General features: G+C 34.3%; 1 protein-coding gene across 2 annotated transcripts in view; it reads right to left on the bottom strand.

The window, feature by feature from the left end:
* The window catches only part of ANKRD13C (ankyrin repeat domain 13C), a 94759-nt gene that overhangs the window by 35488 nt on the left and 43318 nt on the right, over positions 1 to 15953 (bottom strand). For both annotated transcript variants that reach the window (XM_045897418.3, XM_045897417.3), the window contains 3 exons: positions 12207 to 12273; positions 7674 to 7818; positions 2534 to 2665 (listed from right to left, as the gene is read on the bottom strand). In XM_045897418.3, coding sequence (XP_045753374.1) covers positions 2534 to 2665; positions 7674 to 7818; positions 12207 to 12273 — 344 coding nt within the window. The remainder of the gene's footprint in view (positions 1 to 2533; positions 2666 to 7673; positions 7819 to 12206; positions 12274 to 15953) is intronic.

The raw sequence follows: 15953 nt of genomic DNA, 5'->3' as shown, positions 1-15953 counted from the left end.
GGGTTGTCAGTTTCAAACACCTTACTACAAAAACCATGATCAGTAACTTACTGAAAACAAGCTTCCCATTTCTACCTGCATGCAGATCACTTGGTCTCCATTTTACTGATGTTTTCTGGCACTCCAAAACTATGTATTTAGAGTTGTTTCCATGTCCACCTTGCTTCTGGTGGCCTTGTTACCTGTCACCAAAAAGTAAAGCATTCTGCCCGTTTCTACCTACAAAATGGGAACCATAAGTATTACTGACTCCCTCCTTACCTGTCAAAGATTTAAGAAGATCACCTAGACTCTGTTCAACAGCTTTGAGCTGCTTAGCGGTAGCCCTAGATGAATAGCAGCTTCAATTTTTATCTTCTCTTGAGGTGATCCTTCTAATGCTGTCCAGAAGAACAGAGTACAAACAAATAAGACTTCAAGCCAACAAATGGATTGCAGTGTGGGAGCTCACAACTGGGAATCCTATAATACTATTTGTTGCCAGACAGGCTTAGAAAATAAAGTTGATGAGCCTACATCTAATAGAATTTATTTGTGGTTGAGAAATACTCAGGAGATAATTTTCAGTTTTTGAAATCTTATAATGAAAAAGCATTTATTAAAAGTAAATCATCATATCAATAAAAACTTTAAATATATATTCTTCATAATCCAGCCATTCCATTTTTTGTTATCTATAACAGACAATGCAAGGGCGTGTAAATGGATGGTAAACTCAACATCATTTGTAATAGTAGAAAACTGGACACAAATGTGTGTCATTCTTCAAAATGGCCACAAATAAGAGACTAGATAAATAAACTACAATATACCCATCCTATGGAATACTATGCGGTTGCTAAAAAGAATTAAGTGGTACTACTGATAAGAAAAAACTTTCTAAACATACTAAAGAGTGGGGGAAAAAAAACTGCAAAACAATAGACATAATATAACACTAAAAAAAATAAATAAATATCAACAACTAAAGCTACATAATACTTTGTAGAGGATTATGCATTTGTATATCCTCTAGATCTTTTTTTATTCTCTGCATAATCCTCTATAAAGTACTTTGGGGGTTGAGTAGTAATAAAGGGGTATTTTTCAGGTTTATTTATAAGGTTGTGTGGTGGTTAATTTTGTGTCAACTTGGCTAGATCTAGGTCTAACACCTGCCTAGATGTTGCTATGGAGGTATTTTTTTTTAGATGTAATTAACAGTTGAATCGGTAGACTTGGAATAAAGCAGATTACGCTCCATAATGTGGGTAGGCTTCATCCAAACAAATGCAGGTCTTAGGGCAAAGACTCAAATTTCCTGAAGGAAAAGCAATTCTGCCTCAAGGCTACAACACAGAAACCCTGCCTGAGATTCCAGCCTACAGATTTTATACTCAAGACCACATTAACTCTTCCCTCAATTTCCAACCTGGTAGACTGCTCTAAAGATTTCAGACTGGCCAGCACCTATATTCATATAAGCCAATTCCTTTAAATAAATTCAATCTCTCCCACACCCTTCCCTCCTTCTCTTTCTATGTCCATATCTTTATATATAGATATACATGTATCTACATGTAGATATACAGAGATACAGAAAGAGAGACCTCCTACTGATTTTCCTCCTCAGAGAACCCTAATACAACTTGTTTTTGTTTTTCCAGTAAGAATATATTCATTTCTATTGTGTGTAATAAAACATAATTTTTAAAGCCTAATTGTTAAAAGCAGTAAATCTTGGCCCTCACCTATGTGATGATTTCTTCTTTTTTTTTAAGATTTTATTTTTAAGTAATCTCTACACCCAATGTGGGACTCGAACTCACAAGCCCGAGATCAAGAGTTGCATGCTCCACTGACTGAGCCAGCCAGTCACCTCTGTGATGACTTATTCTTAATTTTATTTAAAACTTTATAAAATGCTTCTTCATATGTCTAATTAAAAATTTTAAAATATATTTTGAATAGTCTTATATAACCTCTTACTGACAGATGAAATGGGAATTATGGAAAGAATTTACAATTCACTAATGAGGGAATATCCATGGAAATTTAATGACAGTGTTATAGAAATGGAAGTTTATTTAATTTTTTTTTTTTAGGAATGTAAGCTTATTTTAGTCATATATAAGGGATACTGAGAAACGGATACTGAGTGAGTAAATAGTTTAGAAGTCTAAAAGTAGAAAGAAAAAAAAGATCCAGGGAAACGAATTCAAAGGTGTATCCCTCGTTGTGGTCTTAAGGAATAAAAGCATTAGAAATGTAATGGAACCATGTGAAGACACTGTTCCCTGTAAATAACAAAGCAGCTGACAGCAAGAATCTTTCTCAACAAAATTCAAATGAGCTAAACTTTCTCTCCTGGCTTCTGTAAGTATATCTTCCAACTCTGTAAACAACCATTATAATTCCCTATCTGGATTCAGGAGGAGGGAATAAATCACTGGAAGACAATTCAGTAAGCTACTTCTTCCTGCATTTCCACCACATTATCTTGGCAACAATTTTGAACAATTTTTAAAGTTGAAAAATCAAGATTTATACATACTGTTTTATCTTCCCGAAAGAGCCATCCTGTTTGGGCACGCGTGAAAGAAATTGATTTGGTTGATAAAGTTGCAGAGTAAATGTCACTACTCATTAAAATGTCAACCTCTTCTTCTGTTTCCATCTCTGATTCCTGCAGTGGGGATAAAAGTTAAATACAAGAATCTAGGTTTTCAAAGGTTATTAGTACTACATATGAAAATATCAACAATTAAAATATTACAGATTTCAAAAACCAAAAAGGACAGATTCTAAAAAATGTGAAGTGCTATTTTAAAAACCAGTTACAGAAGTTTTAACTCCATATCTCTAAATGAGTTACAATTATGACTAATTATAAATCTATAAATACGGGGCACATGAAATATAGTACTCTTATACTGTTAGAGATAGGTCATGGAAGCAATACTGGATTACCGATTACAGCAATATAGAGTATGTAGAGCAATTTTAAAAGATTAAGAATTAAGTTGAGAGGTCTGAGACAAAACAAGGTTTTCTTTAAATACAGATCAATCTTACTTTAATTCTTCTTCCTCCAAAGACCCACCACTATCATTTGAGCCTTTCTTTCCCAATAGCTGTTTGTGAAAGGAAGGGAAGGAGAAACGGAGGGAAGGAGAAACGGAGGGAAGGAGAGGAGAGAAGGAAGAAAAGAGATCCTGTCTATATTCCTTATAGAAAGATAGGGAATCCAAAAATATCAACCCACGGTTCAAAACTTAATAATTAGTCTTGTTTCAGGTTTATCCTCTCCATATTCCCCAGTGCTGGTATATAATATTTTTTTTTTTTTAATGAGAAAAAAAAAAGGTTTGTGCTTGCTTCAGGGACGGAAGACTAAATAAGCAGGCACAGAAGGGTAAATGAGTAGGTATAAAATGAGGTTCTATTCTGTAATAGGCCAAGAAGAGAATCTCTTGATACTTAGGACAACAGGGTTCCAAGGGGAAAAAAAGGAGAAAAAAGGCAGAAACTAGAGAGGTGACTGGGGAATAAGAATTGTCCATAGGGTTTTACGATGACTAGAGGCTCTATTTCCCATATCTCCTGATTTCTAGCTTCCCAAGAGGCCCATTTTCTATTCTTCACCACCAAACTTCACCCAAATATAGTCCATTTCTGAATCTATGAGTCTATAGAAAAAAACAGCAATACCTTGGGATTGGGACAGTGCCATGTCCTTCACCCTTACAAGTGAAGAATGAAAAATCTTGACATTAATGCTAAAGCTGTAAGAGGTGAAAATGTAGTCCCGGTAACCAAACTAATTCTGAACACAATTTTCTAAAGAAAAACTTTGGCTGGCATAGGTGTAGAACTGTTAGGCATTATGTTTCAAATATACTATAAATCAATTAGGATTTCATGGGAACAATACTATATACAACACTGTTTATGAAGAAATTTGCCTTAAGTTTCAAAAACCCTCTTTTCAAATAAACTTTTGGAACAGAAGTTTTCTATAAATCACAGACTGACCATCTCCTAACCATGTCATTGAAAAAGATCAATTGTTAATTACATTCATTCAACAAACATTTATTGAACAGTTATTATTTATGTATGTATATTAGGATAAACAACAACTATTCCCTGCCTTGAGGATTAATGTTCAAAATCTAGCTTTTCTATAATTTTTTAGGCATAAAATACATACACATATACCCTAAATACCAATCCTTTGGTGATCTCACTGATACTTTAACATTAGCTAATACTTACACTACTAGCCTTAATCTCTGGCTTCTATTTCAATACCATGCTTCTAGCTCACTTGTTGCCTAGTTAGCTATCCTGTTGTCTTTAATATGTAAGAGGTCAAATTATTTAATAAATTATCTGAGAGTCTAGAATAAAGGCTGGTAAACTACGGCCAGTAGGCCAAATCCAGTATACCACCTGTGTTTATAAATAAGGTTTTATTGGAGTATAGCCACACTCATTCATTTAAATACTATCTATACCTATTTTTAGGTTACTAAAAGTGGAGTTGAGTAGTTGTGACAGAGACCATCTAGCCCAAAAATATATCTAAATATCTAAAATATTTACTATTTCTCCCTTTACAGAAAGAGTTTGCCAAACTCTAGCCTGGAATGTACTGATACGCTATATTAGGTACCAGAGAATACAACTAAAGGAACCACGGGGAGCAGAGGAAGAAAGCCATATAAATGAATATAGCAGTAGAAGTTCTATGGTACCAGATTTAGTGGGAGCATAAACAAAATAATGGTCACCTGGCAAAGGAGGAAGTAACACTAAGTAGGTGCCCCAGAAGTATGGAAGTGCAAGAAGAGCATTCCAGGAAGTGGAAACAATGTGAACAAAGGAATGAAGCACTAAATAGCATGGTACATCTGAAAAACTGCAAAGAGCTCAGTATGAGGGTATCTCACATAGTAAGGTAAAAACAGGCTGGAAAAGTGAGCAAAGCCAGGTCACAGAAGGTTCCACATAATATTAAGGAATCTGGATTTCATTCTTTAGGAAACGGATCTTTCAAAGTATCTTTAAGGAAGGCAGGTTTCATGAATTTGCTTTCAATGTTCAATCTATCTCTGATACGTGGGATAACTTAGAAGCAGACAAGAAGGGGACCAGGATGATCATTTATGAGACTTCCACAACAGTCCAGTTGAGAGATTATGAACATCTGAATTGTGGCAGAAAAGGTACGATTAAAAAGAGATAATTATAAGGCATTAGGGAGACAGAAAGGACCACACCTGTCCTCTAATTAGGAAACATGGAATACAAGAAAATATTTCAAAAATAACTCACAGTTTTCTGGCTGAATAGAGAATGATGTCATTCATCAAAAGAAGGGCAATGGGAGAGAGGGAAGGTTTGGAGTTTGGAGGGAGAAAAAAAAGAATTAAGTTTTAGATGAGCTGAATTTTGAGGTACCCGGGAGACACACATGATATCCATTAGGAACTTAAGTAGACAGGTCTCCATTCAGAGATCTATCTAGGATAGAAATATATACTTGTGGATCATCAACCTATAGTAGGTAGTTCGAGATGTAGGAATGGAAGAGATTATTCTGACAGTTTGTAAAAATGAGAACCACATTGAGGGTACATCAGTATTCAAGAGATGGCAGAGAAAAAGAACAGGCAAAGAAGAATAAGAAGAGAAGGGAAAAGAACAACTGATCAAAGTCAAATCCTAAAGAAATGAAAATTTTAAGAACTGAGTTACCAATAATAGACCAAGAAGTCTGATAAGACAGGGTTGAAGCAAGTACACTGATTTTAGCAAATGACTCAAAACTAACATCATCTAAAACCCCAAACCTATACATTTCCAGATCTTCTAATTCTATCGTTGGCACCACCATCATTCCACTCTCCAAGGCAGAAGCACTACATTTAGCCTTAAATCTTTCTAATTCTTAATTTACTACACTCAAACTATTAGCAAATCACAATCTCTCATTCTTGGAAATGTAAGTCATAGTTTCTTTAGGTATTCATTGTACCATCCTAGTCAAGAGCCTTATCACTTCTCAACTGTAGAATTGTAAAGTTCCCTGCCTCTCATCTCTCCCTTTTCCCAGTCCATCTTACATACTAGTTGTGTGATCTTGGAGATGTCATTTAACATCCATAAGCCTCAATTTTCTAATCTGTAAAATGGAGATAACAAAACTATTTGCTCTGACAGATTATTTTAAAGATTTAATGAGAAAAGCTGTAAAGCACTTAAATTATTTGTGGATCAAATCAATACCTTATTTAAGAATCTATAATTCTCTGTTGCCAACTACAGCAGATCCTGTTATCTTATCTGGCTTTTAAAGCCTTCCATAAACCACATTCCCACCACAGTCAGATCTCTTTTCTGTCTCTCAAACAGACCATTCTCATTCCCACTTCCCTGACTTTATTCATCCTGTTTCCTCCCCAAGGAACACCTTCTTTTGCTTCCCCTCTTCCAATCTAAATCTTCACTGCTCACTGCTAGTTAGGAAACTATTTAATAGTACACACAGAACATAATTAAGGTCTCATCAATAGGCATGGTAGTAGGAAGTTCTAAACTGAGAAATATTAAGGAAGGAGCCACAGGATGTGGTGAATGACTATGTAGGGAAATGAAGTGATGAAATATAAAAACAAAAGAAAAGCAGGGTGCCTGGGGGGCTCAGTTAAGCATCAGACTCTGGATCTCAGCTCAGGTCTCAATCTCATGGTCATGAGTTCAAGCCCAGTGTTGGGCACCAGGAGAGAAGAGAAGAGAAGAGAAGAGAAGAGAAGAGAAGAGAAGAGAAGAGAAGAGAAGAGAAGAGAAGAGAAGAGAAGAGAAGAGAAGAGGGGAGGGAAGGGGAAAGGAAGGAGGGGAGGCAGGAGAAGGGAGGGAGGAGGGGAGGGAAGAAAGAAAGAGAGGGGAGGGAAGAAGGGAGGGGAGGGGAGGGAAGAAGGGAGGGGAGGGAATGAAGAGAAGAAAAAAGAAAAGCAACAGTGGCAAAATAAAATGTTGATTTAAAAACATGTCTAAGGCTATCAATGATATATAGATACAGGGAAAATTTTTCTTTGGTTTATAGCAGGGAAAGGGACATTCACGGAACAAAGGATAAATGATTTTTCAATGGTGGTTGTAAAGGCAATACCAACAGGGAGATAATGATGTGACAGAAGGAAGATACTTTTGTATTCTAAGAGGGAAAAGATAGAGAAAAGTAGCCAAAGAGTTAAGGGCAGTAAAAGAGTACAAAAAAGAGTACAGACAGACAGCCAAAAGAGATGTTGCTATTAAGGAGATGGAGATGGTCAGCAACATTAAAAGAAGCTAAGGTAGCAAAATAATAAATGGTAAAAGAGCCAGCACAGGTTCAACAAATCAGAATTACAAATGAGAACTAAAAGAAGTTGGAGTTCATTTAACTAGGAGATCATCAGTGAATTATGAGCAAACGGTCCCAATGGAATGGTCAGGATAAAGACCAGAATATTAAAAAACAAAACAAAAAAACAACTTAAAGCTAGTAGTAAAGAAATGAAAGCACTGGGAATGAACCATCTCACCTATACTTTATGCCTTTTCAAACAATTACACTGAGGCTTGGTTACATACATAGACTTTTTAAAAAAACATTTAGAGAAATACTGATAAGACGACATGCTCACCTCATGGTGTATTCGCTGATAAACTTTCTGCTCATTGTCTAATACTACAAAAGATTCAGAGGGTGCCGCATCCCCATTGAAAATGAAGCTTAAATCCCCTCGTTGGCACTTCATGTCAGTAAAGTCTATGAGAGTAGTGTCAAGCCTGTGAAAGATGGGTAGATGAGAAATCCGGACAAATAAAATTCTGATAAAACTCCATAATTAAATACTTAAACAAGCTGTGTTGCTTCTAAATTCAAACCAAGATGCTAACACCATATTTCAAAGTCAAACTTAGAGTAAAAGCTAAAGGATTTTACTTAAAAATACTGAAAGAATATTTAAATGTATATTCCACTTTTCCTATATTTCATTTCCTGAATATATACTTTATTAATCCAACAAGAAAAAGATTGTTTCCACATTTTTCAAATATTTCCCTAACTATACCTTGGTTCCCTACCATTGCCCTTGCTGCAGTGACTCCATAAAAGTTACTTCAACTGTGAAGGGCATTAAAAGAAAGCAGACTTGGCTAACATTCTTTGATCCCAATAAGACCATGTTGCTAGCTCAGCAGAGTATATAAAGAGGGTACAGCAATGGATGGACCACATTCTTAGATTAAAGACTGTGTGTCCAGTCTTGCTCTTTTGATCTACATCTATGTCTTAGGCCTAGCCATCAGATACCAAACCTTGCTTCATCCTTCAACTAGATAAATCATTTAACTTACTCCAAATTCTTGTCCTTTCTGTTTGACTTCCCAGGTTCAGATTAGCAGTCTCTTTCCCATCATCTCCGTAGCCTAAAAACCTTATGGATCATTCATGTGCCAAAGATTCATGGACTCACACACTTGTGTGTTTAAGGTACTCTTTGGTAACCAAGACCTGGCATGGTCTAGCCCAGTGGATTGGTCTCAAATAAATTCCACAAACCACTGCTTGCTGAATTTAGGGAATGTAGTAGAATGGAAAACTTCACAAGCACCCCAAAGTGCTTCAATCTTTCACTAGGCTTTATAGGAGATCACATTAGGATCTCTCTTACTGGCTGCTCAAAACACAGCACTTAATCTAAAAAATGGGTTAACACAGCTGTTAAGAGCTGCTGACCACACACCCTAGCTACTGAGTTTTTAAGAATTCATTACTTCATAAGTTATTCAATTCTCATCCCAGACTAGGTAAAGGGAATGAGCATTCTTGGTTTCCCTACACAGAAAAATCTGAGAAATGGAATATATCTTATATGCTGCATCAAAAGAGTAACTGGGGTTACATATAATTTATCAACAAAACTAGTACCTTTTAAAAGTGAAGGTAATACCATTAAAATTTTGCCAGGACAATAGGGAGGAACCAAGAGCAAACAGGGAAGTAAGGTTACCTTATGTACAAGGGCCTCCTTTCTGAGCCATATAGAATGTATACATCCCCATGGGGCACCTGGGTGGCTCAGTTGGTTAAGCGACTGCCTTCGGCTCAGGTCATGATCCTGGAGTCCCTGGATCGAGTCCCGCATCGGGCTCCCTGCTCGGCAGGGAGTCTGCTTCTCCCTCTGACCCTCCCGACCCTCCCCCCTCTCATGTGCTCTCTCTCTCAGTCTCTCTCTCTCAAATAAATAAATAAAATCTTAAAAAAAAAAAAAAGTATACACGCCCAGAGAATGAAATCAAGAAGCCCTAAAAAAAGCAAGTCACCAACTCCCATAGGGGTGAATCCTATGGGAGTATATAAAGCCTGCTGCTTTATAGCTGAATTCTAGCTCCTGGTCCACCTTTCAGGGGTCTGCTACTGTACTACTAGTGCCTGTACGACTAAACCTGTGTATGTGGAATAAGAGAAAATAATGCCAGCAAAAGAGGCTCATCTACCTCTGCAAGACATAGGCTACGGATAATATCAAAAGGAACAGATCATTTTATATAAGTGGTCTATCTGGACTTCAAGCTTCAGCTACCAGGGAACTCCACACCCCACATAAAAGAGGGAATGAAACAGAACAATCTCATGTCTCCATTTCCTTCTTGCCTATCCTGGATGAAAGTGGTAATGGGTTGGAAGGGGTGGAGATAAGAGGAAGGGGTGGAGATAATGATAGTGAAGGAAGAGATGCACAGAGAGACAGAGACAGAAAGACAAAGACAGACTGACATGGTGACATTTGAACCCTTAGATATGGCCACACCTAAAATCACTCATAGTCAACTTTTATTTCATTTCTCTTTTTTATAACTTGCAACTGAAAGGAGACTGCCCAGTACATTTTCTAGAATATCCCTGACATATTAGATGGCCTACTGTATTACACATGCCTCATAATGATATAATTTATCATGATGGTATTTTAATGTATTAACTAGTCCTTGCTTTAAGACCTTGAGTTTAAGTATTTTTAATTTTTGCCATGTAATTGGCCATGAAAAACAAAAAAAATTGTATATAACTGCAAAAATTTGAATAAAAAATGTTCAAAAAAAAGAAAAAACCGAAAACGTTCTTTTTGAGAAAAAAGCTTGAAAAATGCCAAGTAACAAAAAGAATATAGAACCTTCCCCTGAGACAGGAAAAGCCTGAAATGAGACAAAGTTTGCCCTGATTATTTCAGTCAGTGGTTATAGATTACCTCATAATTACTAACAGTGAAAATGCTTACTAATATTCTCGAACAATAAAGTTACTCATACTTTCCTATTTCCACTGAACTATTCATTTCTCCTTGACACCAGAGAAGATATTTTAAATGATCACATGGCTGTCATGAAATAAAAGTAAACTTTAGAGTTCTTTGAACATATTTTAAAAATCAGTTTCATTTGAAGTGATGTTTTAAAAAAAACGGTCTCATGATGTTTACATTTGAAAGTTATTTAATGTTAATGAGATTCTTCTCATCTATGCAAAAAAACCCTTTGCCATACATCCTAAAACCCAGCCTCTCCATTAATCTGGTAAACTTTGGTAACGAGAGCTTTAGAACCTATCACATTTCTCCTTTATCCTCAGCTGCTTGTAAGTCCCAGGTCTGAGTGTCTTGCTAAATTATAGTAGCTTCCCCTTACTCTATATTCTCTGACACAATTATTCTCCCTCAAGCTCTTATTCTTATGTCTCTATTTTAACCATTTTGTGGTTTTATTATCTATATTTATTATGTAACATACATATCACTTACTTTTAAAAGACATATATAAATGTGAAATAATTTTTTAAAAGAAGCTTCTTCTTTCCTAAACCTAAGACTCAAACAAAACTAAAACTAACCTTTTTTTAAAGTAGATATGGAAAATAATAATATTCTCCCAAATTATCTACTATCTTTGGCAAGCACCTAAACATTGTTAAACTGACGAATAATTTTTGATGAAATCATAATATAATGTTAATAGGCTGCTGAAATAAATCTACATGATTATCAAATCCTTTCCTAGTTTTTCTTCTTTATTTTTCTGTATTTTGCAAGGTTTCTATAATGACCATGAATTTAACATACATAAGCACTTCCATAATTAGAAATATCTGAAGAGGTTATTTTTTAAAAACAAAAACCAGAAACTTCTACCTTAATCAAATTCTACTGCTTGAGAACAATTACCCTAGAACTTACTTTCAACTAAAGATTATCTCTTCACTGTAACTCAACATAACTCATAATTAATCTCAGAGCTGACTTTCTAAAATTTCCGCTTTGTGACATGGTGAGAACAAACAGGAAATCAGAGGTCCTGGCCCAGCCATTAATTCACAATATGCTCTTATAAAAATCACTTCACCTCTCTAAATTTTCTCATCTATAAAACAAAGAGTTTTTATGAGATCATCTCAAGATATTTCCAGTTCTAGACCCTTACATGTCCAAATTAATATTTTGGAGATATGGGGAGATACAGATTTATAAAATTATTGATATATAAGTACACTACTATACATATAAAAGTTGGCATATTTACTAATTATAGACATCTTACATATGTATAATTTATAAATACACCTATATTAATATAAAGTTTAAGATATAAAGAATGATAAAAGTAAAATTCTGAAATGAGTAAATACCCATCAGATCCAAAAATCAATTTTAATTTTAAAAAGAAAAAGAACAAAATTAAAATTAGCCTTAGAGTGTTCACTAGAAGGAACAGATGATTAGATAGATGCACGGATAGACAGAGGAGGGAGGGGTATGAGAGGGATGGAGAAAAAAGGACAAGAGTTGGGTCTTCCTTATGTGTCTCCCTATTCCTTAAAAAGTCAGGATCAGAGAGATGATCATCTTAAATCTTCTCATTTTAAGACCTTTGTGATCTTCACTCTGTTTGCCTTCTAGTCTGCAGCTGAATAAGAATTAATACCTTTGATTTAGTCAAGATTTTATCTTTGGTTCCTTCTCTATAGGATGTCTCAAATAAGATAAAATATTGTGAATATATTACAGCATGTTTAAGTTATAAAATAATACATCTAAATGTAACCTATTAATGCAGAAAGAAAAGCTTCCTCTAAATCTCAATTTTCTGTTACTCAGAAAAAAATCAAATCACCTTACCTGATATTGATACCTTGTTTGTATATTTTACATGCATCAGAAGGCAGAATTCGGGAGAGTAAAGGCACTGTATTTTTAAAAAGAAAAGATAAAAAATACCTAAAGTTCTGAGACATTACAAATTTCTTAATTAGAAAAACAGTAACTTAAACATTTTATTAATTTTAATAATTTCCTTTAAAATAGTATTTTTCCGCTTAAAAATGATATATAAAGCAATTCTGAGCAACTTCAAATATCTACTATTTAACTGTAATTGCTATATAGTTCACCACTTTGCCCACCCACCCACCCACAAACACACACATGAATAGCAGAGTCAATACAGTGCCACTCTTGGGTACATATTGTAGGACATTATTATAGAGGAGAAAAGTGCCTTATGACAACTAAACCATCCTGAATGGGTAACCCGATGAACCTGGATCCTTTCTGATCCTTTAAATATAACCTCATTAAATAGTAGGAAAGTAATGCGTCTTAAAAAAAAAACAAACATTTTTAGAGCTAATAGTCTAATTTGAGTTTGAATTCCAAATATGTGACCTTGGTTACTTAAACTCACTCTACCTCAGCTTAAAAATCTGTAAAATGGAATCACACCATTTACCTACAGATTTCTACATCCAGTGTTGTCCACATTCATATCACAGCGTATTCTGAAATTTTTTATTATTTATTATCTGCTACGTTTTGGGAAATACAAGTTATTCTACTAATGAATAAATCTGCATACAGACTATAATAAGCTACCACATACAAAAGAAGAAAAAGAAAAAATGTGAAGCCCAAAATACTTGAAATCAAGATCACATCACATATACATAGGTATATAAGAATGTGTGTATGTATAAGATATACTACATGCGTATTTTACAAAACTCAGTGTTATAAAAAGGAGTAATTAAGTCAACCTTGGTTACAAAGAAACAAAAGCTTTATTAAATTAAAGGCTAGTTTTTTAGTTAACTTTTTAAAAAGCATCAATATTTTCTAATTAACATAAAAGGTATATTAATATATCAATGTCTTTTTTAAATTCTTAGAGGTCATATAATCCAAAATGATTTTCAGCATTAAATTTCTAGACATTTTATTGTATAAAAATAAGAAAAGTTACTGCCCAAAGGGAATATCAACTAACAGTTACCCTAGTCAAAGAATGTAAGTCATTTTCTTTTTCTTTAAATTAGTTTCAGAGGTTGAATTCAGTCCATTTATCAGTTGCATATATACAATGCTCATTACATCAAGTGCCTTCCCTAATGCCCATCACCCAATTATACCTTCCCCATACCCAACTCCCCTCCACCAACCTTCAATTTGTTTCCTAGAGTTCAGTATCTCTTATGATTTGCCTCCCTCTCAATTTTCATCTTATTTTTCCTTCCCTTCCCCTATGTTCATCTGTTTTGTTTCTTAAATTCCACATATGAGCGAAATCATATGGTATTTGTCTTTCTCTGACTTGTTTTGCTTAGTATAATACCCTCCAGTTCCATCCACGTTGTTGCAGATGCCAAGGTTTCATTCTTGTTGATGGCTCAGTAACTATTATCTGATAAAAAAATTTTTCCTTATATGAAACAACAGAAGTTGAGAACAGCAATAACAGCATTTATCTTACATAAATGATCAAAGCACTTCTTTAATGCTCTTTAATCAAGATCTAGTTTTCCTATCCTTAAGTATTTAGTAGAGCATGAAAAAGATCATTAAAAGACAGCACTCTAATTTGTTAATTTAACTTAATTTATTGCATCTTTTGAAATAGTATGGTAATCTGCAATAACAAAATTTAGAATTATATATCAATACTTATTTATCAAAAATCAGAAATGCAGGAACAGAGAAATACAGAGATTGAAAAGCAAAAGCTAATAAAAAGGAAAAAAGGAATATCATAGACCAAAAAAAAAAAAGCTTTCTTCTTGATTTTAATACATTCCAAAAATGGAGAAATTTGCATTTTCCCAATTCTGTGATGATTTTTTCCTCCCTCATAAACTGAACAATCAGGTTCTCTATATCTTAAGTTATCTCAGGATAATCTGAGAGTTTAACATAGCACTACAAAAGTAGCATAATTCACTGAACTGAAAAAAGAAGAGTCTCTACCTTTTAATTTTGGTTTTGCTGTCATTTACACCTTGATCTTAAGAACAGTTTCTAAACCTAATGTTTTCCATCCACAATACACAAATAATAGTCTTAAATACAGAATGGATATTCTGTAGATTATGAGATAAAGAAACTTTAAAAACTATTAGTTTTTCTGTTTAAATGTGCTATATACACAAAGCTAAATTTGAAGTCATGATTATTATGATACTATAAATTATTTAATGCTTTTACAGTAAGTATATAAAGGGCTTCCTTCAAAAACATAGTTTCATTTCATCCACATCAAAACAAAAGCTTGCAATATCTGGGGCAGATATTATCCCCATTTAAAAAGGAAGACACTGAGGCTCAGGAAAGATATGTGATTTGCCACATCATATAGGAGCCAGTACTTTTAATTCCAATTTAAAGCTTTTCTGTATCTAAAAACCTAAGCTGGAATAATTTGGTTTACTTGCTATTAACCAAGTCTGAGGCTATTTTCAGCCAAACACTAAATATAACACTATGAGAAAGAGTGTGCATACTCCACTACCTCTAATTAAACCTAATCCTGGATCTCAGTATTTCCTAACTTCCCCTTATTTCTGGGTTGCCCTTTAATTTTTTAACATCAGGGTTATTTTTTAAACAAAGTGTCATGTTTATTTAGCATTTTATGTTTGCAAAGGGAATTTATAAGTTCTTCCTTCTTCTTCTTTTTTTTAAAGTAGGCTCCATGCCCATCATGGGACTTAGACTCACAACCCTGAGATCAAGAGTCGTATGTTCTACCAACTGAGCCAGCCAGGTGCCCCAATATTAGGGGTTTTGACAATGGAAAGAAACATGCCTAAACTCTAGACAAAAGCTTACTAATCAAATCTAACAATAGGGATTTATCCTGTGTTTTTTTAATCCAAAGTGTCTAAATTAAATCTAGTCAATGAGCTTAGTTTTTAGAACAACACATGACATAACCATTAGGTGCTAGTAGTTTTGACATGAAATCAGTAAAATCCTTTATCAACAATGAAACAGATGTCCTAACTTTTTTGCATCAAAGTCAAGTTCCCAAGGAAGCAATATTTTCAACAAATACCATGTGGTTATGTCATGAATTTGATTATGCAACATTTATAATGTTTATAACTATAGATATATGTACAATTTCAGCAGTGATTACACCCATTTTTGTTTCTTCATATAATTGAAATGTTACTTTTAAAATACTTTAAAACATTTGCTCAGCAAGATAAATTGACTATTTTAGAATTTAAACCACTAGCAATTTCTTGAGAATCAGTTAGAGCCAATATACTCAGGGACTACCTTGAATATAAGATTGCCAAGCAGGCCTGGGGTTTTTACAGATGGAAAAAAAAGAAAAATGGGTAAAAAAATGGTATTTAGGCTTTACACCAATCTGACTCGGAGTTCTTTTATTTTACAAAGATATTACAAACCTCTTTTTCTCTCAGTGTTCTAAAACACCTGGACTCTGAATGATATAGAAAGCATAAAGGCAAGGTAGGCCTACAGAGTAACAAAATCATGTGTGATTTTGATGGAGCCAAAACTAACCTAACAAGCTAGAGTTGTAACAATGTTGGAAAAAACTGACTACATTAGAAACCAAAACTT

This window comes from Mirounga angustirostris, unplaced genomic scaffold, assembly GCF_029215605.1.
Source record: "Mirounga angustirostris isolate CCGP_5_RB_7025 unplaced genomic scaffold, mMirAng1.0.hap1 SCAF_4, whole genome shotgun sequence".
Lineage (NCBI taxonomy): Eukaryota > Metazoa > Chordata > Mammalia > Carnivora > Phocidae > Mirounga > Mirounga angustirostris.
This window is presented reverse-complemented; position numbering and strand designations above follow the sequence as displayed.